The sequence below is a fragment of the Cyprinodon tularosa genome, unplaced genomic scaffold (genome assembly GCF_016077235.1).
Source record: "Cyprinodon tularosa strain WSP-4 unplaced genomic scaffold, ASM1607723v1 ctg787, whole genome shotgun sequence".
Taxonomy (NCBI): domain Eukaryota; kingdom Metazoa; phylum Chordata; class Actinopteri; order Cyprinodontiformes; family Cyprinodontidae; genus Cyprinodon; species Cyprinodon tularosa.
The window spans coordinates 68,770-92,353 of NW_024039548.1; the positions used below are offsets into that span (position 1 = coordinate 68,770).

At 36.0% G+C, this 23,584-nt stretch overlaps 1 protein-coding gene across 1 annotated transcript in view; it reads left to right on the plus strand.

The window, feature by feature from the left end:
• tbck (TBC1 domain containing kinase) overlaps window positions 1–23,584 on the plus strand; it is a 47,272-nt gene that overhangs the window by 1,566 nt on the left and 22,122 nt on the right. The window contains exons 4-22 of the mRNA XM_038271011.1: window positions 1,025–1,139; window positions 1,845–1,918; window positions 2,048–2,189; window positions 2,288–2,348; window positions 2,441–2,502; window positions 3,020–3,081; window positions 4,305–4,453; window positions 4,642–4,780; window positions 4,889–4,988; window positions 6,333–6,382; window positions 6,515–6,644; window positions 9,079–9,177; window positions 9,269–9,331; window positions 9,427–9,553; window positions 9,731–9,781; window positions 10,490–10,573; window positions 14,043–14,128; window positions 15,886–15,922; window positions 18,026–18,187. Coding sequence (XP_038126939.1) covers window positions 1,025–1,139; window positions 1,845–1,918; window positions 2,048–2,189; window positions 2,288–2,348; window positions 2,441–2,502; window positions 3,020–3,081; window positions 4,305–4,453; window positions 4,642–4,780; window positions 4,889–4,988; window positions 6,333–6,382; window positions 6,515–6,644; window positions 9,079–9,177; window positions 9,269–9,331; window positions 9,427–9,553; window positions 9,731–9,781; window positions 10,490–10,573; window positions 14,043–14,128; window positions 15,886–15,922; window positions 18,026–18,187 — 1,793 coding nt within the window. The remainder of the gene's footprint in view (window positions 1–1,024; window positions 1,140–1,844; window positions 1,919–2,047; window positions 2,190–2,287; window positions 2,349–2,440; window positions 2,503–3,019; window positions 3,082–4,304; window positions 4,454–4,641; window positions 4,781–4,888; window positions 4,989–6,332; window positions 6,383–6,514; window positions 6,645–9,078; window positions 9,178–9,268; window positions 9,332–9,426; window positions 9,554–9,730; window positions 9,782–10,489; window positions 10,574–14,042; window positions 14,129–15,885; window positions 15,923–18,025; window positions 18,188–23,584) is intronic.

The following is a 23,584-nucleotide window of genomic DNA, read 5'->3' on the forward strand; positions in this document are numbered from 1 at the left end:
CACTTGTAATGTCAAGGCACTTTACAGGGAAATTCAACTGAGTCTTACAGTCAGGTGGGATAAAAGTTTTCCATATAAGGACCAAACTGGTCCTATAGTCACTCTATTACAGATGGAGTAATGTAATGAAAGTAATTTCACCCTGGGATAATTAAAGTATTTCTGCTTCTGATTGCTGGTTGATGGGACAGGTGTTGTGAATGAAACGGTGCCCAGCTTGAAAGAGTTCCTTTGTGTCTCTGAATGTTTGCATTGATGACTGAAAGACATCTTCTGCCTCCATTTATCTGTTTACTACAGTGTTTTAAATTCATGTTAATGTGGATTTAAATACATTTCAATTAGTGGAAAAATTTGCAGGGGGGAATATAAAAAGAAATGCGACCCCCATGCAGTACCTCTATGGACCCCCTAGGGGTAACAGGCCCCTCCATCAAAGACCTCCGGCCCACACAATGCATGTATAGCTTTCTCTGTTCTTGTAACTCTCTGGTAAAGGCCATATTGTGGGATTTTATAGCCTGATGTTTGGATCTCTGTTAGCCTTCCAGAATTCTCCTGTATTTCATTGAACTATGATCTGCAGTTTTGGGTAATGTCCTTTTTTAACTACAGTTGATTGCACATGATTTTACATAGGAAAGCCGATGTAAATGAGGCAGAATAGAAGCATACTCCATACTTTTCAGGTTTTTTATTTGTAGGTTAAGAAATATCTTAATCTTTTTCTTCTGCTTCGCAATTGGGAATTTAATTGTTTTGGTCTATCACATAAAATGCCAGTCAAACATCCTCAATTTTCAATGCGACAAAGTGGATAAAAGTTCAATGAGTATATATATGCCCAAGATTTTTGCAAGGTAATTCATGTTGGGTAAACAGAAAGTAGTTTACAACATTTTGTTTTATGTGTTTATGCAAAGGTATTGTGTAAATATGTCTACAGTAACTTAATTTTCAGAGAACAAATGTTGTTGTGAGAAACGGATGCCTCACCAATCTGATTTGACTGTGTTTGTTTTAGTCCAGAGAAGGTGCTGCAAATAGCCTATGAGGTTCTTGAAGCTCTGCAGTTCATGAACAAACATGGCTTGGTTCATAGAGCCCTCAGCCCAAACAATGTGCTCACGGATTGCAAGGTGGTGTATTGTTTTCACTTTTTTAAGACTTTCACTCTTGTTTACCGAAATACTGTAGACACCTTGTTTCATAAAAGTCATACATCGAAAGAAAATAATGATGAAATGATTTTTATTTTAGAGCTGCAACTAACGATTATTTTGCTAATTGATTAATCTGTCAGTTATTTTTTTGGTTATTAATCTTATATCAAAATAATTTTATTTTTTTTTTTTACAAAATGAAACCAAGTGAAACTAAAACTTTTCCACTCGAGCAGTGCTGGATGGAGCGAATTGTCAGACAAAAACGTTTTTGTTTTGTTTTTTTCTCAAATGCAAAATATGAATATATATTTTAATAATTTTGTTACAATTACTCCGCTATCGGCTAAAAGTCTGACAGGAGAGTACAGTACACTATACTCCAGTTAACAATTAATATATTACTAAATTAGTTGATTCAATTAATTCAATAATCACAATTAATACTGCTAATTATTTCATCCCATTAAATTAAATTTATTACATGCATATTTTAAAGAAATAAACTCCTACCTTTGGATTTTAAATATCTTTGTTTTACATTAATTAAAACTAGTTAAATTACATAGATTGACATAAAAAGATGTTTTTCCGTTAAAAATTTGCTTGTCTTTTAAACGAAATTGTTATTGTACATAAATAAAAACTTTCATTTTGTAAAAGTTTTTTTCTTATTTTTAGGGTAATGTTAAACTGGCAAAGTTTGGGCTCTATCATATGACTGATCATGGGGCAGATGTTGATTTTCCCATCGGGTGAGTCGTTTCTTCTTTCATTTTCTCATGTAACTGTTTGTCAATGGTCAGAGCAACGCTTGTATCTCTTTGGTTTCATACCAAAGGATGGCAGGTTTGTGCTTACATGCTGTATCGCATCAACTCCAGACACCCATCATACCTTGCTCCAGAGGTGATCGCCCTGGGCTCCTTCCACCCCACTGATCCGTCACATGATGAAGCGCCAAAGCCCTCAGGACCCAAGACCGATGTCTGGTCGCTTGGAATCATACTCTTTGAACTATGTGCAGTAAGAATCCCCCCTCCCACCCAAACCTCTTTAGATGTTGAATTTTATTTTTTTAAACTGGACTGAGTTTATGAACTGATGCTATTATTCCTCTGTAGGGAAGAAGAATCTTGCAGAACATTGAAATAAGTGAAAAACTGAAATTCATTTTAACCTTAGGTGAGTGAACGGGATTTCATTTATCTGAGTGCAGAGGAATATACTTTTAAATTCAGCTGGGCTTAAAATGTGACTTTATCTGTTCTTGTTAGGCTGCATGGATGACATTGTCACTGTCCTTGCTGAGGAACACGGATGTTTGGAAGTTATTAAGGTAAACCGTAGTTGTTTAATTACGTAATCTGACGCACAATACCTCCAAAATAAGACATGTAAATCTATTTAATCTTAAAAAGTTATATGGCATGGAAAATGAAATGAAGGTTTAAACTGGACGTTATGTAAAGGCTGAAGATGTTTCCTGTTTTACAAGTACATAAAAAAGTTTATTTGATTATGTTTCATTCATAAAAGTATCAAAATTCTAAACTTCAAACATGTTAAAAGCAGTTTCTCCAGTATTTTAGTTATGTTTCATAACAGACTTTAGGAACAATTTCTCTCCACTTAAAATAAAAGTATAAAACATGTACAAACATTTTTAGATGGGAGGTTCTGTATTCTGGAGAATTAAACCTGCTGAATAATAAAGCTAATAAAATATACTTTTTACAATCTGCCAAATTCATTTCTTTCAACTGACTGCATTTGTGTTTTGGAAATGAAAGCTTTTGTATTAACTTTAATGGGTAAATTAGCTGATCAATGACACATTTGTGCCTCATTCACAGGAGCTGCCTGAGAATGTTGTTGAGCTATTAAGGAAATGTTTGACCTTTCTTCCATCTAAAAGGTAAATAAAGGGTTTGTTCCATATTTCCTCTGTTTATTACATGGTTCTCACAAGTTAAATTCCTTGAAGCTCTGTGAGTTTGAACAATGAGTTAAAGACTCTCAATAACACCCAAAACATCCATAAAAAGGCACCCATTCTGGATTGTTTTGGATTGCGTGGTTTTTTTATATGGATAATGACTGCTGTCAACATATTAGCTTTTGATTTTCCAATTCTTTATTTTAGTACTTTATCCTTGCTTTCCCTGTATAGTCATCGTATTTAGAGAGCAAGAGGAAAAAAAATATGAATCAGTCAACTATTCACTTTTTTCTTTTTCATTTGTATAATTAATAATGAAAAAATTTGACATACTCAATGAACTCAAACAGGTTTGGAAGTTTCTTCCGGAGGGCATTATCTTCTAGGATTTTTCCATGTTTTTTTCCGGCCGTATGAAAACGTTTCTTCTGGAAGTAACTTGGTAGGTTAAATCTACTGGAAGGTGTGGTTCCTTTTGTTGAATACTTTGCCTTAAGCAGGCCCAAATCCAGTAAAAACCTAGAGTTGGGGTTCAATATCTATAATAATATAAATAATAGTTATTTCAGGGCATGAATAGCAGAACACAATAAGGATAAAGAAAGCCAGCTGGTGTCATCTGAGTCTACAAGAAAGTGTTTTCCTACCATTTAAAGGCTATTAGTAGATTATTACTTCTGTACTAAATATGTAATTCCCTGATGGGTTTCCTCTGGTGGGTTTTCCCCAAGGGTGTTTCCCTGGTGGATTTCTCCTTATGTAGCCTGGTGGATATAGTGAGTTGACTTTTCAATGGAACTATCCCAGTTCTCCAAAATATGATCTGTTACCAGGACTTTCTTCCAGTTTCTTCTGGAAGAAATGGGGAAAAAAATCCCCTTTCTGCCAGGTTCTTCCATTCATCTGGAAGAAAGTTTCTTGGTAGAGGCCATCGTTTTGAAACCTAAAGCAAATCAATGAATCACCTTATAATTTCAGTTTTATTCACCATATGTCTATTGAAACACCTTTGCATTAAAACGTCTTTGCTGGATTGATATGTTTGATGCATTTACAAAATGGGGTTAAATAAATTTGTCAGCATTTGATTTGCCAAATGCTTAGGAAGGAAAACTGACAAAATTCCTTTTTTGGCTGCTTTAGTGGTACATTTCAAATTCTGATTAATTAATTTGTCCATTCTTTGTGTGATATCAAAGGCCAACCCCTGCTGAGCTCCTTGGAGACCCTGTTTTTGATGGCATTTCCTGCCACTACACCCCTTTCCAGAAGCCTGTCAGTTTGTTCTCGTCTTCCCTGCGCTGTGCACACCTAGAGCTCCCAGATGACATCAGCGAGCTTTGCAAAGGTCTCTTCCAAATACATTGGCATACATAATGTTATATTGTTTAAATGTATCTTTTTTAGAGCCAAACCGTTTGTTTATAATTAGCAAAATAAATCAATCTCATCTTATTTGTACAATGTAAAGTATTGTTTTTTGTCTCATTGTCCCTGACTGCAAACACTTACACCTTTATCTGTTTGTAACCATAGATGACGATGACGACTACCTGTCAGAGAGGGGCATCGATGAGGTTTACCATCTATGGTGCCTTGCTGGTGGAGACCTGGAGAAAGAATTAACCAACAAGGAAATCATCCAATCCAAACCTCCAGTCTGCACATTGCCAAAGTACATCACACGCACTGAGATATAGAAGGGATTTCTAAAAAAAAAAAAATCATGACATGATGTTTTTAACTCGCTATGTTTGCCTGACTTAGTTTTTTTTTCTTCCAGGTTTGTCTTAGAAGATGGGGAATGGTTTGGCCAAGGGAGAGATCGAAGCTTTCTACTTGATGACACCACAGTGACGCTGTCTTTATGCCAGCTTAGAAATGTAAGGCAGATTATTTACTGGACTGTGTCAAGATGTGAGGTTTTTTTTTGTAGGCAGATTACTTGAAGGTGAAGGTAAAAATATTTTTACCTCTATTTTTAGTTAGACAGTAAACGTGTTGAGGGGGAAAAACTAAAGTAATTCAAAGTTATTGTTAAGAAAATGTATTGCAAAAAAAAAAAATCTGACGTTGCTTCTCAATTGCTAAACCAAATTTCTAAAATACATTAAATTTAATCCATTAAGGCATATTTTCCTGATTAATATACATTTTTTTTGGACTTATTATTATTTTGTTTGACCCAAAGAAAGATGAGGACATCAGTTGAACCCCTCCCTCCCTCCCTTATGAAAGCATGTTATAGACCTAAAGAATATATATCAATTAGATATTTAGCCTCTCCATTTACCTTTTCCTTGACCCTTCTGGTCGCAGAGCAGATTGGAAAGCAGTTGAACTCTCATTGGTTAGACTATCACACTTTATTAACAAAATGACCAATGAGAGAGTTGGTTCTATCTGAGGAGCAACTGTGTTTTGTTAAAGTGTTTTTCATTGTGCTCAGAGACTAGAAGGGTCACGATAAAGGTAAAGTAAACAGCAATGCAATTTCAAAAAGATGCAAGTTGAAAAAATAATAATAATAAATAAATAACCTTTTTGAATGTGATTAATTCAGTGTTTAATAATGAATACAATTGTAATACAATTTACAATTTCTCTTTTATAATTCAATTTAAAATGTGCAATTAGAAAATGCTCTTGCAATTGGATTTCAAATCTCATGATTAAAATTGTTAAATTCTGGTTTTATTTTTCACTGACCCTCCATACAGTTTTGTTGCAGAACATTATTCCCAAACAAACATCAAAACTTGGCTGGAAAGGCAGACAAACGTTAAAATAATGAGACGATTCTGGCTCCATTTTGAAAAGTTGTGAACTATGATTTACAGCTGGCTTCAAGCCAAGAAACCAAACAATCAATAAACAAACTCAGACACTTTCAGAAGAGGAGTAAGTCGTACATCCTACAGATACATAAATAAATTGAAGTGAAAGTGAAATATGATTTTTTTATTTCTTCATTTAGTTCTATTTAAAATGAGCAATATATATATATCTTTTTGATTCAGTTGTTTTACAGAGTTAGTATTTTTATAATTTAAAATGCATATATTTTTTGGTTTTGTCCATTTATTGTATTTGCAAATTATTAAATTGTGTGGCTGTTCATGTTTTACATAAATGACAGGGTATATCAGATTGGACTGTTTTGGTGCTAAATCTAGTCACAGACTAAAGTTGCAAACAGGACCTGAAAGAATGTAATTTCTCCGTAGAGACTGAAGGATGTCGCTGGAGAAGCGTATTACCCTCTACTAGAAGACGAGTAAGCCTCCTCCAACTTAAGATCCTACAAACCTTCCTTTCAGTCACTATTTTTCACATCACATCCCCTTGTCATTTATTTATTTATTTTTTGGCACGACTAATGGCACATCCCTTTTCCACCTTCCTCCAGGCAGGCGAGTTTGCCGCAGTCTAACAGCAGCAATGAGCTGTCGTCCACTGTCACGCTGCCACTCATCATCCGCGAGAGGGACACAGAGTACCAGCTCATCCGCATCATCCTGTTTGACAGGCTGCTGAAGGTCAGGGCAGCATACGTATTTATGTGCATCTCTAGACACAGTGAGAATCCATGCCTGGGATTGAATGGTTACCAGCCTAGAATCTTTAGTGTATTCATTTTTGTTTTTATGTGAAAGTTTAACAAAATTAAAGTAAACATTTGGGGTGAAAGGAAAAAGACATGTGGACATGTGTTTGCCATTTATACAATGAGCGAAAATGCTAGCAGTCACTTCCCACTAAATGCATCATTCCCACCTCAGAACATAGTGGTGGCAGTATGATGCTGTGCTTTATTAGAGAAGTGAAGATTGTTCAGAGTTTCTGTGAAGAGCAGCGGAGCTTAACTCTGGGCTTTTCTTGAAGAAAATCTGTTGTAGGCTACAGATTACTGAATATTGGAGGTTTTTCTTCAAGCAACACAACAAAACTAAATACAATGCCAACCTATAAAGCAGTGTGAGATGAAAGCACATTTATGTCTTAAAAAGACCCAGTCAAAGTTGAGATTGGATTCAATTGGAAATATACAGGTGCTGGTCATAAAATTAGAATATCATGAAAAAGTAGATTGATTTCAGTAATTCCATTTAAAAAGTGAAACTTGTATATTATATTCATACATTACATACAAACTCATATATTTCAGATGTTTATTTTGTTTAATTTTGATGATTACAAATGACAACAAATGAAAATCTCAAATTCATCATATCAGAAAATTAGAATATTACTGAAGACCAATAAAAACAAAGGATTTATAGAAATGTTGGCCAACTGAAAAGTATGAACATGAAAAGTATGAGCATGTACAGCACTCAGTATTTAGTTGGGCCTCCTTTGGCCTGTATTACTGCAGCAATGCGGCGTGGCATGGAGTCGATCAGTCTGTGGCACTGCTCAGGTGTTATGATAGCCCAGGTTGCTCTAATAGTGGCTTTTAGCTCTTCTGAATTGTTGGGTCTGGTGTATTGCATCTTCTTCTTCACAATACCCCATAGATTTTCTATGGGGTTAAGGTCAGGAGAGTTTGCTGGCCAATTAAGAACAGGGATACCATGGTCCTTCAACCAGGTACTGGTAGCTTTGGCACTGTGTGCAGGTGCCAAGTCCTGTTGGAAAATGAAATCTGCATCTCCAAAAAGTTGGTCAGCTGCAGGAAGCATGAAGTGCTCTAAAACTTCCTGGTATGTGGCTGCGTTGACCCTGGACCTCAGAAAACACAATGGACCAACACCAGCAGATGACATGGCACCCCAAACCATCACTGACTGTGGAAACTTTACACTGGACTTCAAGCAACGTGGATGAAGTGCCTCTCTTCTTTTCCTCCAGACTCTGGGACCTTGATTTCCAAAGGAAATGCAAAATTTACTTTCATCAGAGAACATGACTTTGGACCACTCACCAGCAGTCCAGTCCTGTTTCTCTTTAGACGCTTCTGACGCTGTCTGTGGTTCAAGAGTGGCTTGACACAAGGAATGCGACAGCAGAAACCCATGTCTTTCATACGTCTGTGTGTGGTGGTTCTTGAAGCACTCACTCCAGCTGCAGTCCACTCTTTGTGAATCTCCCCCACATTTTTGAATGGGTTTTGTTTCACAATCCTCTCCAGGGTGCGGTTATCTCTCTTGCTTGTACACTTTTTTCGACCACATCTTTTCCTTCCCTTCGCCTCTCTATTAATGTGCTTGGACACTGAGCTCTGTGAACAGCCAGCCTCTTTAGCGATGACCTTTTGTGTCTTGCCCTCCTTGTGCAAGGTGTCGATGGTCGTCTTTTGGACAACTGTCAAGTCAGCAGTCTTCCCCATGATTGTGTAGCCTATAGAACTAGACTGAAAGACCATTTAAAGGCTTTTGCAGGTGGTTTGAGTTAATTAGCTGATTAGAGTGTGGCACCAGGGGCCATCAATTTTGAACCTTTTCACAATATTCTAATTTTCTGATATGATGAATTTGAGATTTTCATTTGTTGTCATTTGTAATCATCAAAATTAAACAAAATAAACATCTGAAATATATGAGTTTGTATGTAATGTATGAATATAATATACAAGTTTCACTTTTTAAATGGAATTACTGAAATCAATCTACTTTTTCATGATATTCTAATTTTATGACCAGCACCTGTATGTCACAACTTAAATTGTTATCCATAGCTGCATATATGGAGTTTTACTGAGATTGAATTATATTGCAGGAAGAGGCAACAATTCAATTATCTTAATGGAAAAGCTGACATCAAGTTGGAAATGTATTGAAAAGGCAGTTCTACATGAAATTTATTCAGAAGAGCTAAATATAAATGTAAACCACTCAGATTTCTGGTCTTATTTTTTTTTGTAAAAATTGTAGAACACCGTTTTGTCAGTTTTCCTACAGTTTAGTTTTAGGGTCTTATTACATTTTAATGGGTGAGTTTTTCACAGCACTAAAAATGTTTGAACTTCAGGGCTATCCATATAAGAAGAACCTTGTGTGGAAAGAGGCCAGATTGGATATTCCTCCTTTGGTTAGAGGTCTGGCTTGGGCAGCCTTGCTTGGCATTGAGGTACAAACCTAAAGTAAATATTAGAATAAATCAAATGGAGAAAAAAAAGCCTCATTGGTTAATGTTTTCTTGCATTTTTTTTTTGGTACAGGGTGACATTCAAGCAAAGTATGACAGCATCGACAAGGACACTCCCATACCAACTGACAGACAGGTATGGGAACGGTGTAAACGCAAACCATTGAGTAGGTTGTCCTTTTTCAGGTGAATTTCTCTTTTTGCTAAATATGTGTTTATCTTTCGCTGCAGATCGAGGTAGACATCCCACGTTGCCACCAATACGATGAGCTTCTGTCATCTCCTCAGGGTCATATTAAGTTCAGGCGTGTGTTAAAAGCCTGGGTGGTCTCCCACCCTGACCTGGTGTACTGGCAGGGTCAGTCCCTACCAGTCATCTCCTTTTCTGTTTAACTCTTTGTTTCATTAGCATTTCAACATAGTAATACTTCGATATAAACACTAGATGGCGATTATGCCCTATTTTAGAAGCTAGATTTCTAGATCGCAGGTTTTGGTTTGGTCTGTAATCTGTTTGATACGATTTTCCTTTTAGGTTTGGATTCGCTTTGTGCTCCTTTCCTGTATTTGAATTTCAATAATGAAGGTGAGGATCTCTTTAAAACTTTTTAGATTACAGTTCCATCTTGCATGCACTCATCACCAACATCAAGTTCATATTGATTTTTTTATTTATTTTTTTGTGAAATCTTTTATTTCAAACCCCTTTTTTCATAACTGACTGTGCATTTAATTTAACACTTTAACCATTTTGACAGGAATTTAGGGAACTGTTGCACATATACTTAAATTATCAAGTTTAAATATATAAATACACTATCAGCAATATTTGATTTCCGGGTTGCATAGAAATTGGATGTGTTACTCTGATTTAATTCTTGGCTCCTCTTTTTAGCAGAAGATGTAAGGCTCATTCAGATTAGCTTTAATGCCACAAACATAGCTTTTTAATTTAGTCATTACATTTAAACAGAGTGATTGAAGTCAAAGTTTCATTGTCCTAAAGGAACATCATTATTTTTCCCATTTCCACAATTGAATCTTTGTTTGGAGGTCAATTTTAAGGTTATCCTCCATCTATATTACAACATACATTACATACAAACATACATGCAACTTAATTCTAGCATGTTTTCAGGTTTGAAAGCCTCACCTCCACTCAGGTCAAGTTTTATGTTCAAATAAACAACTGAAAGCCTAAAATTAGTACATTCATGCACTTCTGGCTAAAACAATATTTTCTTGTCAATGCTAATCTTTACTTTATATTAACATTTTTTTATTCTTTGTGTAGCATTAGCATATGCCTGCATGTCTGCCTTCATTCCAAAGTACTTGTACAATTTCTTCCTGAAGGACAACTCTCATGTCATCCAAGGTAAGATATACCAGAACAGACTTTTTTCTGTCTGAGGAACCTTTAGCATAACATGTAGTTACCAGATGTTGCCGTTTATCTCTGAGACTACGTCTTTCTCTTTTGGTTGTTCTTGTCCTCTACCCTGTAAATTAAGCTCTAATGATTAAGTACTCCCAGAGGCTTTACGTTCAAAAACAAATTATCATTGGCTGACAAAGAGCATCCGCCTTTCACCCTAATGTTGATTAAATCTGGGCTCAGTGTTGCTCCTAAACTGAAAACTAATTTCATGTTGTCTTAATAGAGTATGCAACTGAGCCATGTCATTTAGAAAAATGGAAACAAATGAAACTGCAAATGCCTGCAGTGAAATGTGATAATCAGCTTCTGTGTGACAGATAAACAGCTGCCTCACACTTCTTTGGATCCCTGTCAGAGATCAGATCTTATCCTTTAACGAATGGCAGTGTTGTAGAGGTAGTTAATGTTTGATTTAGTTTAAACAAAGTGGTATGATCAGATGCTAATGTAAAATGTTTAGACTTTCAAAAATGTAAACTGTTATACAATTTCCAATTGTGTTGTAATGAATAGAGTGCTATTATCAGGGTTTCTCTACAGTCTCAGTCTGTCTTGATTTTGAAAAATTTTAATACTAGCTCTAAGATTTTATGTTTTTTTTTTTTTTTTTTTTTTTTTTTCCCTAAAGAAATGCATTTTCAACATTTTTTGTGTCCATGTGTTGTAGTAAAGGAAATCTGCTACTAATATGCTGTAACATAAACAACAGTTGTTATTCAGGTCATCAGCCCTATGGGGCCAGATTTATTCAAGGACATTTAGTGTTTCACAAATCAAAAAAGTACCATCTCTAAGATCTGCAGTTCTTGTGCAAGCAACTGTTAAATAACTACAGGCAACTGATGTTTGTATTCCAAAGTTTATATCAAAATGATCCTTCTTATTTGACTCTCTACTACGTTCAAACCGCACGTGCTTTGAGCAGCAGAAGCAGCTGGTTTACATGCAAATTCACTGGTTAACACGCACCAAGGGGCATCAAAAGGTCCTACAGTGCATCTAGATCAGCAGGTTTCTGAGCATCATTAGCAGCAGATGCTGGAGTTGGAAACATTTTTAGACTTAGACTTAGACTTAGACTTCTTTATTTGTCATTTTGTATGCACAGGGTGCATACAGAACGAAATTGCGTTACATACAGCTTATGAACGTTGCATTGATATTTCACAATGGCACGAGTTATAGAAAAATACAAAAAGTGCAGCAGTGGTCAAAGTGTGAACAGTGCAGAGGATAAGAGACAGTGTGCAAGTTGCAGTGGTTCAGTGCAAAATGGCATTTGTGCAAAAAATGCGTTATTGAAAAATACAATGAGATGAACAATTTAAAGGGCTAAAAGTTAAAAGTTCAGCAGCATTTGATGCCCGATAATGTGCAATAGGTGCAGAGTTCGGATTGTGGATCAAAGGTTCAACAGTCTGATGGCAGTGGGGAAGAAGCTGTTGCACAACCTGGTGGATCTGCAGCGGATGCTGCGGAACCTCTTTCCAGAGGGCAGCAGGGAGAACAGTCCATGGTGGGGGTGTGAGGGGTCTTTGATGATATTACGGGCTCGGGACACACAGCGCTGTGATGAAATGTCCTTAATGGAGGGAAGAGGAGCCCCAATGATTCCTTCCGCTGTCCTCACCACCCTCCTCACATTCTTCCAGTCAGAAGCTCTGCAGCCTCCACACCACAGAGAGAGACAGCTGGTCAGAACGCTCTCTATGGTGCTTCTGTAGATTATTTTTGCTGTTCTACGCGCCACATCAACCAATCAGAGAAGCTTATCTGGGAGCTGGCATGGAAACAGACACAAGGCTGCTGATGCAGAACGCTATGATCACTTCTCTGAAACAGTTCACTCACTGGCGGTGGAGTGGCTCCCCGGGCGCCGCACAATGGCAGCCAACTGCTCCCCAAAGGGATGGGTTCAATGCAGATAAGTAATTTCCCTCTTATTAGAGTATATAAAATAAAAAAAACAAAACAAAAAAAACCTGCTTAAATTAACTTAAAATGTCGAAACCTGTCTGCAAATTATGTTTGCTTTTATTATTCTGTTGCCTGCAGTTTGTACCACGTACATGAAAAAATGCTATCATGTACTTCCAGCCACTACAAACGGTAGGGAAAACCCCCAAGAGGTGAACAGGCCTGAGGCAGCTGCTGCTTGATTCCCAGTGACAGAGCACCGCCTGTGTACTGGGGTCTGACCGACTCCGATTGAAAAATTATATTTAAACAGGATCGTAATCTTGATGAACTGACTGCACAGATATGTTCTCATTTTGACTTTCTCACTTAAAAACATATAAAAACTACTTTTTACCCACTTATGACAGCAAATATAACAAAGCCTCTCTCTGACATTGAACACAGAAGCATTAGAAGCATCTGGACTCACTATACTGGATGCACTTCAGGAGCATCAAAGATGCACTTGAGGCGGGTCTGACTGCATGCGGTGTAAACGTAGCTTTACCACCTCTGTACATGTGGAGAATCGGTTTGCATACTGGGATTTCAGTTCGTGGCTAAAATTTGCTACCAGAAAACACATTAAAACTTGAGGCATGCAAACATTTTACAGAGTGGAAAAGGTGTTACAGGTAACTAACCTAAGTGTAAAGGCAGCAGACTTAACATATGCCAGAGTTGAAAAAACAAAAACAAAACTTAACTGAAGTACAGAAGTTAAGCTGTGTTTTGTAAATAAGGCCTTTGGTTCAAAACAGTTTTAAATTTGATTATGTGGTTTGAAATGCACCTTACTGAAAGTTTGCAGAACCCCAGTTTCATAATACAGTGTAATGTGCTTAGCAATAACACACCCTTTTAATTATGTAAAAAATTTATATTGAAGTCTAAGAAAATCAAATGCAAAAAATGTATGATTATACTTAATTACCATTTTTTCTAAAAAAATTTTTGTCTGGCAACTTTTTTTTCTTCTTTCTCTTAGTTTTGATGTACTGTATATGAATATATGTAGCTGTCCATTTTGACTCTATATTTAGTCATTTGTAGATCTAAGACAGAAATCATAATGTTCTTAAAAAAATTAAATTCTTAATTTCCTCTTACAAAAATCTTGTACAACCCTATATAATAATACATTTTCCATATATCTTTTTAGAGGTGAAATACTATAATAAGAAACATTTGTAAGGAAATTAGCAGAAATTTATTTAGTCATTAGAAAAATTTGCACATTTCAATTAACTATTTTATTACTTCTAAAATATAATTACCTGATCAAGCATAAAACTTAGTTATTTCTCTTCACTGTTAATTAAAAAGAAATATTAACTTGTAAAAGGATAAACTGATTCAAAGCTGTTTAGGCCACAATTATTTCGTGCTGTAGAGTAAAGGATTTTTTTATTTTTTTAACCTTTATGTTCTCATGCTTTTGTTTCAGAATACTTGACTGTTTTCTCCCAGATGATTGCTTTCCATGACCCAGAGCTAAGCAACCACCTAAATGAGATTGGCTTCATTCCAGATGTAAGTTACACAGAATGAAATTGTCCTGACAGACTAATGACGGCAGCCCACAATGCAGGACATATGACATGATGCTGATCTTACACAGCAGCTTTTGTTTCAATGTAAATTCAGTGATTAGAACAGTTACTCCTATTTTCTTGCTCCTTGCCGTGGGCAAACCAAACTGCGATCTTTGGATTGCTGCGAATATCTCTTCATTGGCAGTGACACTTTTTGCTCCGCATCCTCTCTCCCTGAATTGGTGGTCACGGTCAAGTTCTCCCCATAGTCCACAGCGAGTAATTTATACAGCGGCTGATGTCTTCCAGGCAATCTTAATGACTGCCTTCTGCCAGGAGTAGCTTATTTCTCTCACTATCGGCCAATTTCCACTGCCCTTTGCCTTCTTCCTCACAGCTCTGCTCAGTGACAAGGTTAAAGTCTGTGCCGTCTGTCCATGGATTTAGTATGGTGCTGACGAATGAGTGTCATCTGTGGAGGAGCCTCGGAGACAATTTGACAGAGGGGGCTCAGAGCCTGTAGCTTCCTTCTGCACTTTTTGATGCTGCAGCTTTAAAGCAACAGATTATGTCTTTCTTTAGAACCATGGGTAAGTCTATGCTGCTCTACACGCGGTGGAAGACGAAGGTTGACTTTTGTCTTTCTCAATGCAGCTTGAGAAAGCTCACTCTTATCACATCATACCATATTCAGCCCAGTAGAAAGGATTGATGGAAAATCATAGCAGCTTGGCTGATGTAACTCTTTCAAATTTTGACTTACCCTGATATCAGTAACCAGGGTCTACCTTGTCTGTGATATCTTAGTTGATTCAGGTGACAAGCATGTTAGACCATTTTGCTAGAAATAATGGATATTAAATCTACTGTTTCTCCTGTGGTTAAAAAAGCAGTGTTAATATAAGAATTTTTGATATAGAAGTCTGAAGTTAACATCTAATCTGGCTTCATGACATAAAAGGTTTAGTTCAAACTGACAAAATTAAGTCTGTATCTGCAGTTTTGAGAATCTTTTCTCATTTTTATCCTTACAATACAGTATTTATGCTATTGTTATGTCAGTTTTTTTTTAGGTGAAACAGAAACCCATCATGGATCTTTAAGCTTTCCTTTCGCTCCTCTTTTCTTAGCATAGTTAGCGAATAGATTGAATTTAGCCTGTTGTGTAATTCCAGAACTTTTCAATTTAGTCCCATTTTCTTTATTGAGTCTGCAATTTGCACCTTCACTAATCCAATCTGGCTGCCCTCAGTCAGGATGATACTGGGAAAGCAGAGACACCCTGATTCATCACTATTCGTGAAAGCAGGTCCCTATTACAGAGTAGCTACCAGCTCCTCTAGAATCGGAGGTCAATTACGTTTCCGAGACAAATTGTAGTTTTCCTCTTACAGATCTAAGATGCTGAGGGTGTGCTTCACAGGTTTAATGTCAAATACCGTGTCTCTGTGTCAGTGTGTTCTTTTATTTTTCAGCTGACATAAAGAGGAAGGATCACTGAACTTGCAAAGTGTTTGGGTTGTTTTTCTCCATTTTGCTTCAGAATATAAATAAGTCCTTTATTTATTTCAGTAGATTTTTGTTCTGCCTCTCAGTCAGGAGTATCTCCAGTTAAAAAAAAATTAATATTGATGACTTTTTTTAAAATGAGGAGTCGTGTTTGACATGGTTTATAAAAATCCAAGCTTATAAAGGCCAGTAACTGATCTAACCTCTCCTTGTCCTCTCTGTGTGTGTTTTTTTTTTTCCTTACAGCTTTATGCTATCCCCTGGTTCCTCACAATGTTTACACGTAAGTTACTATTTTAATGTGTTTGTTTTTTTAAGCTTCCTTACATTAGAGCACCAGTTAGGTAGACCGATAAAGGTAAATTACTACAGTTTGAAGACCCTTTTGTCAGTAGAACTATAATAACAAAGCATCCCAAAGCTGTAATTAACAATACTCTTACATTGTAGGAGGCTGGATCCAAGTCATAAAGGACTAAATTAAGGCTTTAATATGTTAAAAGGCTTAATTTAGTTTAATCAGTCATGCAACACATGACAATTTGATTCCAGAAACTCATCAGAAGTGTTGTAAAATGAAATTACAAATCCTCTGTTGGTTGAGAATCGGGTTCCGACCCATCGACCTTTAACCCCCCATCTCTGTCAATTCCTGTTAGGCTACTTTCAAAAATAATATAAATAAAGAAAACTACGGCCTGAAAAAACCTTAGAGAAAAAAAAAAAAAAATTTTTTTTATATAAACTTTAGAGAATTATAGCTGATATTATATGAAAATGAGAAATAAACCCTTTTATTAATTGCTCTTGAATACAATATTTCTGTGGTCAACATAATTCTTATAAAAGGATAGAATGTAAATTTAAAAAATGAAGTTGCATACAAAACAAAATATAATTAACGATTAATATTTCTGCTTTTAGCAGATCATCCTCATCTTGAGGTGTTATTGAATTGGATAAGACTCACTGATTTTTTTTTTTTTTTTTTTTTTTTTTAGCAAGATTTCCCAACTCCAGGTGGTTTAGATGGTTTCAGTTTTGTTAAGACAGCTATACCACCTCTGTCAAAATATTGCCTGTTGCATTGTGTCATCCATTGTGGTTGTTTAAATAGATCAGCATCCACTTTCTATGGATCTGATACTTAACCTCTAGTGGTTAGTTCCCCAGATAATTTTTGTCTTGTTGACTATTTGTTTTACATGAGAATTACTTGGAGACCGCTGCTATATCATGCATAGGCTGCAAAGTTTAAGCAAATGGTTTACTACTACTTATAATCTTATGCAATGCTTTCCAGACCATTTGTCTGCACTCATAATGATTTACTTACCTCAGCTTTTATAAAGAGTTAATTTGCTAAAATTGTGGGGGGTTTTTTATATTGTTTGTTAAATTCTGCTTTGATCTTTCCATAATTTAAAGTCATTAATAAAACCAGCTAATTATTTACCAGTGACACTAACTCTATTAACCTCAGCTCTATGAATTTGGACACATTTGTTTTATTTTAAAATAACTATTCTCTGATCTTAGCCACAATGGTGGTTAATATGGTTCCTGTTCTTGGCAATGTAATAACACTAGCTTAAATTAATTATACACATGCTCCTTCAAGTGAGGATGCAGAGTTTAGTTTGGCACACTTCTGCTCTACATCCTTCCACTGAACCAGCGTGGGAGTCCAGCATTCAGGTAGTCTTCTCTGACTACTAATGTCCTCAATGCAATACGAAGCAAGGTTGGAGGCCCTGCTTCCTTTCACATACAGACACGCTACCTGTCGCTCACTCCTACCAGTCTATTCAGCTGACTGCTAATGTATTGGAGACCCTATGAGCTGTTCTCCCAGCTCTCAGCCCACCACACCACAGTGGGATTTTGCTTCCTTATAAAAGAGAAAATAAATCTGAATAGTATAAACAGAAGCACCAAGTCTGGTTGAAGTTTATGCATGTCAAGAGAAAAGAAATTATATATTTAGGAACACTGAAAGTCATGATCGAAATAATAATTGCAGAGGGATGCGTTATCAGGATGTGGTTTTCTTTGGCCTGAAAAGACTTGGCGCATAATGAAGGTTCATGGACTAAAGCTCCAGAGCCTGCTGATGCTCTTCCAGTCATTTGTTTTTGCAACATCGCCCACCTAAAACCTTTTCCCAGCTGCCTCCTACACCAAATATGCTTTCAGGCACTGCTCAATTTTGCCTTGTGAGCTTGTGATTTTAATTCACAAACACAAATGTATCACATGCTCTTAACCTACAGATTGATTGTGCATCTTTTATTATGAATTGAAAGAACTAGATCTCATCAAAACAATTTCCCCCAGGTCATAACACAATACCTCAGTTGTATTTGTTTTTCTTTTTGGCATGTAGATGTATTTCCTCTGCACAAAATCTTCCACCTGTGGGACACATTGCTGCTAGGAAGCTCTTCATTCCCTTTTTGTATTGGCGTCGCCATACTGCAGCAGCTCAGGGACCGTCTGCTGGCTAATGGCTTCAATGAATGCATCCTACTCTTCTCTGACCTGCCAGGTAAGGACATTAGCTCGTACTTTGGTCTGTTTCTTATGATCGCTGTTAGAATAAATATCAAATGCGTATATACGTCAGAATTAGAACCTTTGTGCAAAAGTTTATAACTCATTTTTTTCTATTAAGATTTTGCACATTGATCCATATGGCATTTAAATCTTAATGACTGTTTGCTTTGATTCATTTTCAAGCTTTTTATCAGTTATTGAATTCCATCTGAAAAAGAATGAGCGCTTTGGAAAATTAATTGAAGAAAGGTATTCACTTTAGACCAGTTGTCTCTGAAATTTTTTGAAATATGGTTCAAAATCAGTCAAATTGAAAGTAATCAGGGGCCAACAAGATTTTTCTTGTTAAAAATTGTGAATTCCTTTCACTTGACCTCGAGAGGATTAAGTAAAGCATAAAAAATCTTATTAAAAAAAGCTAGAAATAAAAAATATTGCTTAAAAAAAACGACTATATTAATATAATGTTTAATAAATGTGAGTGTCCATCTGTTTTTGGCCATGCTTGCTATTAAATTTAAATGAAGACAGAAAACATGGCTGATAAATGGAAAACAGTTTGTGCTCAAGCTAGTACTGATAATTTCAGGAAATATAGATTTGTACTTATAAAGTGTTTTTGTACATCAGCTCCATTTGCTGAGGAACAAATTGACAATGTTTTTTAGACTGTTCTTGAGGGACGATACAAAATCATTCCAAAGGCTGAAAAAGGAACCTGTTGGTAAATTGAAACGAGTTTCACTTTAATGATTAATTTTGTTCATTAAAGTCTAGTCATATTACAAAATTAATCCAACTACTGCAGAACAGCAAATTGCTTTCATGAAAAAAACAAAGAAATGACGAAATTTAGTAAAACATAGTTGTGACCATTATTATAAAATACTATTCTTACGTTTTGTTCTGCTTCATTTTACCATGATAGAACTGAACCTACACAGTAAATGCTTCTAAATGGCTAGCTTGTTTAGTTTTCTTTTATAAGTAGGTTTTTCTTTTTTTGAAATTTTATATATATTATATTTATTATATATATAAATGATGCATACAGTGTAAATTGAGGGGGGAGCTAAAGATTGAATTTTAAACTAATGAGTAAAGAACCATGTAGAACTTATTCACAAAAACACCTTTATAGAGGACTAAAACATGCAGGAACAAGGACGACATTAAGCTCCTCAGTTGTAATAAGACATGCTTTCTACAGCCAACAACTTCAATTTAATGTCTCTTGTTTTTTGGATACTTTTTACAAAAGCTTTGCAGCTGAAAAGATTAAAGAGTCACCACTTTAAACTGTGTGTAAGGTCCATCATTGATGGTCATATGCTTTTTATAGGTAACCAAAAAAATAGACTTTGCGTGCATTCATTCTGAAATATAGACCCCAGCAGTAACCCAGATCTTTAGAAACCTGCCAAAAGTCTTCATAACAAACATCTTCTATACCAGCAGTTGAAGGCTGCAAGGCAGAGAGATTTTCTTATTGTATGTTCAATTTTCAACAAATCAGCTGATAACAGACTCTGTTTCACTTACGTAACTTCCACTGGGTCGCTGGCGCACCATGTTGTATATTTACATCAAACACAGCAGTATGTTTGAAAATAACACCGGTTAAACTTTTACCAATATAGACATATTATACATCTTTATGAAGCTCAGATTCTCCACAATTCAACTGCCCAATTCATTTATGGACAGCATGAGCACCAAAACACAATTAATAAAGATATAGCAGCATGTTAAATACATTTTTTTTAAATAAAGCTTCGACTTTCTACCTTTGAAGCGTTCCTGGTGCTGTATTATAAATCCGATCTTAGATTGTTCATATTTCATTTGTTCATGAGGGTCCACAGATAAGTAATCCAGCATATTCGTAATAAAAACATTCTATGATGAGAAAATCTCCATAAAGTCTGTTTTACCATCAGAAAATTTCTATCCTTATAGCTAATGCTAACCGTCTTGCTAATTACCATAGATTACACAGATATTTCAGGTCTATATTGGGTATGTTTGTTTTCCTCACCTTCCAGCCTTCAAAACAAAAGTGTCCCCACCAATTTCGTTTAGTGGTATTTGACGCAGGGATGGCCCTCAAACCGTCACAAGCGCTCCCTCTCAGCTGCCTTCTTAACGCATTGTTCCACTCGCATTATGGCTCATAAAGTCCGGCTGCTATTGTTTAAGTCCACATGCAATGTTTTATTCTCTAGCCAATGAAAATTCCTTTAAAAAAAGGTTAAGCATGGCTAATATGAATATTACAGCCCCGATATAAAGCTGGGCGTAAAAGGCACAAAGGCAAATTAGTGAATGGATTATTGCACACTGTTGGATAATTAGATCGAATGTTAGAAACATTAAAAAATATTTGCTTCAAAAATATTTGTCATATTTTTGGGGTAAAAGCAATAAGCACAATTTCGAATAATTTGGCATATTTGGTGAGGTTTGGAGATACTGCTAACTCCAAAAGTTAAATGTCCCATTGCTGTGGAACCGTTATACCTAGAGGTCTGAAATTTTCTGCAGTTGTTGTTGACATAATGCAGAATTAATGTAAAGCAATGACACATGCCTATTTTCAAGCATATCGTTGTTACTGCTGTTCAAAAAAGAAAAAATATTTTCAGGAAGGAAAAAAAATAACCATGTTTTAACTGCTGCAGTTTTGGCTGTGTTTTGGTCACACTATTTTCATTTATATTTTCTGAAACTAGAGGGTGTTAGTTTTTGTATGATGTATCACACATGTAATTTGGGCCTACAGTTCTTGAGTTATTTGCTTTTCTTTTTGGGTATGCAAAAAGGCGAGGATTACTTGCATTTAGGTGGATGTTAAGAGATGTTTAGTTTTCCTTTTTCTTATCATTATCCATTTGTGTAATTTGCCTAATTTTTAGATAACTGTAAACTCTTTTAAAATGTATCCTGTTTTTTCACCTTGTTTTGTTTTACAAATTTTTTTTTTTTTTTTTGCATAATCATTATTTTCATGAATGTTTTAATGAAGAAAGGCTCCAGCTATTTCCTTAAAAAAATTTGCTGCTTAGATAAATACAGAACATACTGAGATTTTGAAAACAATACACTTGAATTATTTCCCGAGCTGTTCCGAGAAGTTTTAAGAGAAGTTTCCCCCCATGCCAACCTTTAGTGTTGTTATACTTTAGTTTACTGTCAAACTTCCACACACTCACGCCTGTGTGCCAGATGGGAGAAAAACTCCTAGCTTTCCTTATAAAGGTAAAATATGTTGGCCTGGAGATGGAGTCAGCTTCTTTAGCATTCTCCTAAAGGGGCTCCATCTGCCTACTTTTTTTGTGAAATCATTGCTGGCTCATTTCCTAGTTAAATATACCTGAATAGTTAAACTGTGGTATTTTGAACTCCTTATACTTTGCATCAGGATCAGATTTTTGAATGCTAAGGGTTTGACTGAGGCTGTATGTCTTTTAAATAAAGATTCAAAATATTACAAGATATAATTCATAAATGACAGAGAGTTGTAATTTAAAGTATTAAGAATCTGGGCAGAGTTTGTATAACAGAAATGGAGAAACACTTACATGAATCTATATTGGATTAAGAAACAGAAGTGTCAGACCATTAACAAAAAATTATCAATATAATTACAAGAGGACTATTAGGCTTTATATTTGTAAAGGCTCCCTTGAAAAAGTAAAGCTGTCCAGCACAACTATAGCAGTCAGAAATTAATTCTACCTTCCATTAAGCGGAACAGGACAAGGGGGAAAAAAAAAACAAAAAGATAAATATATCATAAAAAATAGATATCTGAGTCACCTTTTAGCCATGATCCAAGTTTCATGACCATATATGAAGGTATGAACATAGACAGATGAGTAGATCAATAGTTTTCCCTTTTGGCTCATCTCTTTCTTCATCACAATTGTCTGGTGCATTGTCTGCATTATAACCAAGGCCGCACTGATCAGTCCATCTCTTGCTCTATTCTCCCCTCACTTGTGAACACCACCCCAAGACACTCAAACTACTTTAAAGGAGGACATTTAAGCCTGAAGGGGGGGAAGCCACCTTTTTCAATTCACGAACCACTCCCTCAACTTGGAAGAACTGCTTCTTATCCCAGCTGCTTCACCCTCAGCTGCGATCCTTGGGAAGGAGCCACCAGAAACACATCATCTGCAAAAATAAGGGACAAAATCCTTTGGTCCCCAAACTAGACCCCTTCTGGCCCTTGGCGGCACCTACAAATCCCGTCCATAAAGTAGGGCTGAAACAATAAATCGGATTGTTTATTAATCGATTATTGAAATAATCGTCAACAAATTTAGTAATCAATTACAGGAGTGTAGGGAGAGTGGTGACCTAGTGGTTTGAGCAGTGCGCTTGTGTTCTGAGAAGGTTGCAATTACCCGGTTCGATCCCCACAGCCTCCACTCTGGATTGCTCCCAGCGCCACAGGGCGCCCCTTGGGTTAAGATGCAGATTGTGAATTTCTCCATTGTGAGACAGATAAAAGTTCAGTTATTATTGTTATGAGACTAAACACGCCTTTAGCTCACAGAGCGACCAACTTAGAGTTGTGAAATTTCCACAAAATAACAATAAAATCTGTTTAGGTACTGTATACTGTAATTATACCAAAATTGTAAAAACCAAACATTTTGCATTTAAGATAAAAAAAAAACATGTCAGTATGCTCTATCCAGAACTGCTTTAGTTTTAAGTTTTAGTTTTACCTGGTTTAAAAAAAAAGTCTTCTTTAAGGAACCTTTGGCTATCTGATTATTAATAAAAAAAAAGTTGCAGCCCTACCACAAAGGTTATAAACAGGACCTTTTCAAATATTTTACTATATTTTAAAACTCTCAAGTTAACCTACGTCAAAGTATCAACGAAGCTCTGCTTCACATTTAGGAACATGCACAGACATTCACAGTAACAAATGCACATAGACACACATGCAGATAGTAAAATATGGTTCATATTCTGTGATTTGTGGCCTCCACCTGCTCATTTTGCCATTAGGCATGGAGAATTGATGTCCTCATGGAGCTGAAGCTCCCATTCATTTTTTTTACCAAGCTGACTTCACATGCGTCAAATTCACAGCTACAGGAAATTCATGTGGAAGCAGAAAAATAGAGCCTGATATCAGTTTGGGATTACAAAGCAGGTCAAACAGATTTTGCGTAGTTCTATGTGTGGCACAAATGAAGAAAAATGGCATGCTTGTCAACAAATTCTTTGCTGGTTTCTTTTTATGAGTGGGTAGGTGAAATATATATGTTTGAGACTCTTAAGTTGGTTTTTTATTTATTTTATTTATTTATTTTTTTACAAATCAAAACAAGAAATTTATGAACATTAGCTTGTTTTAAATTTTAAA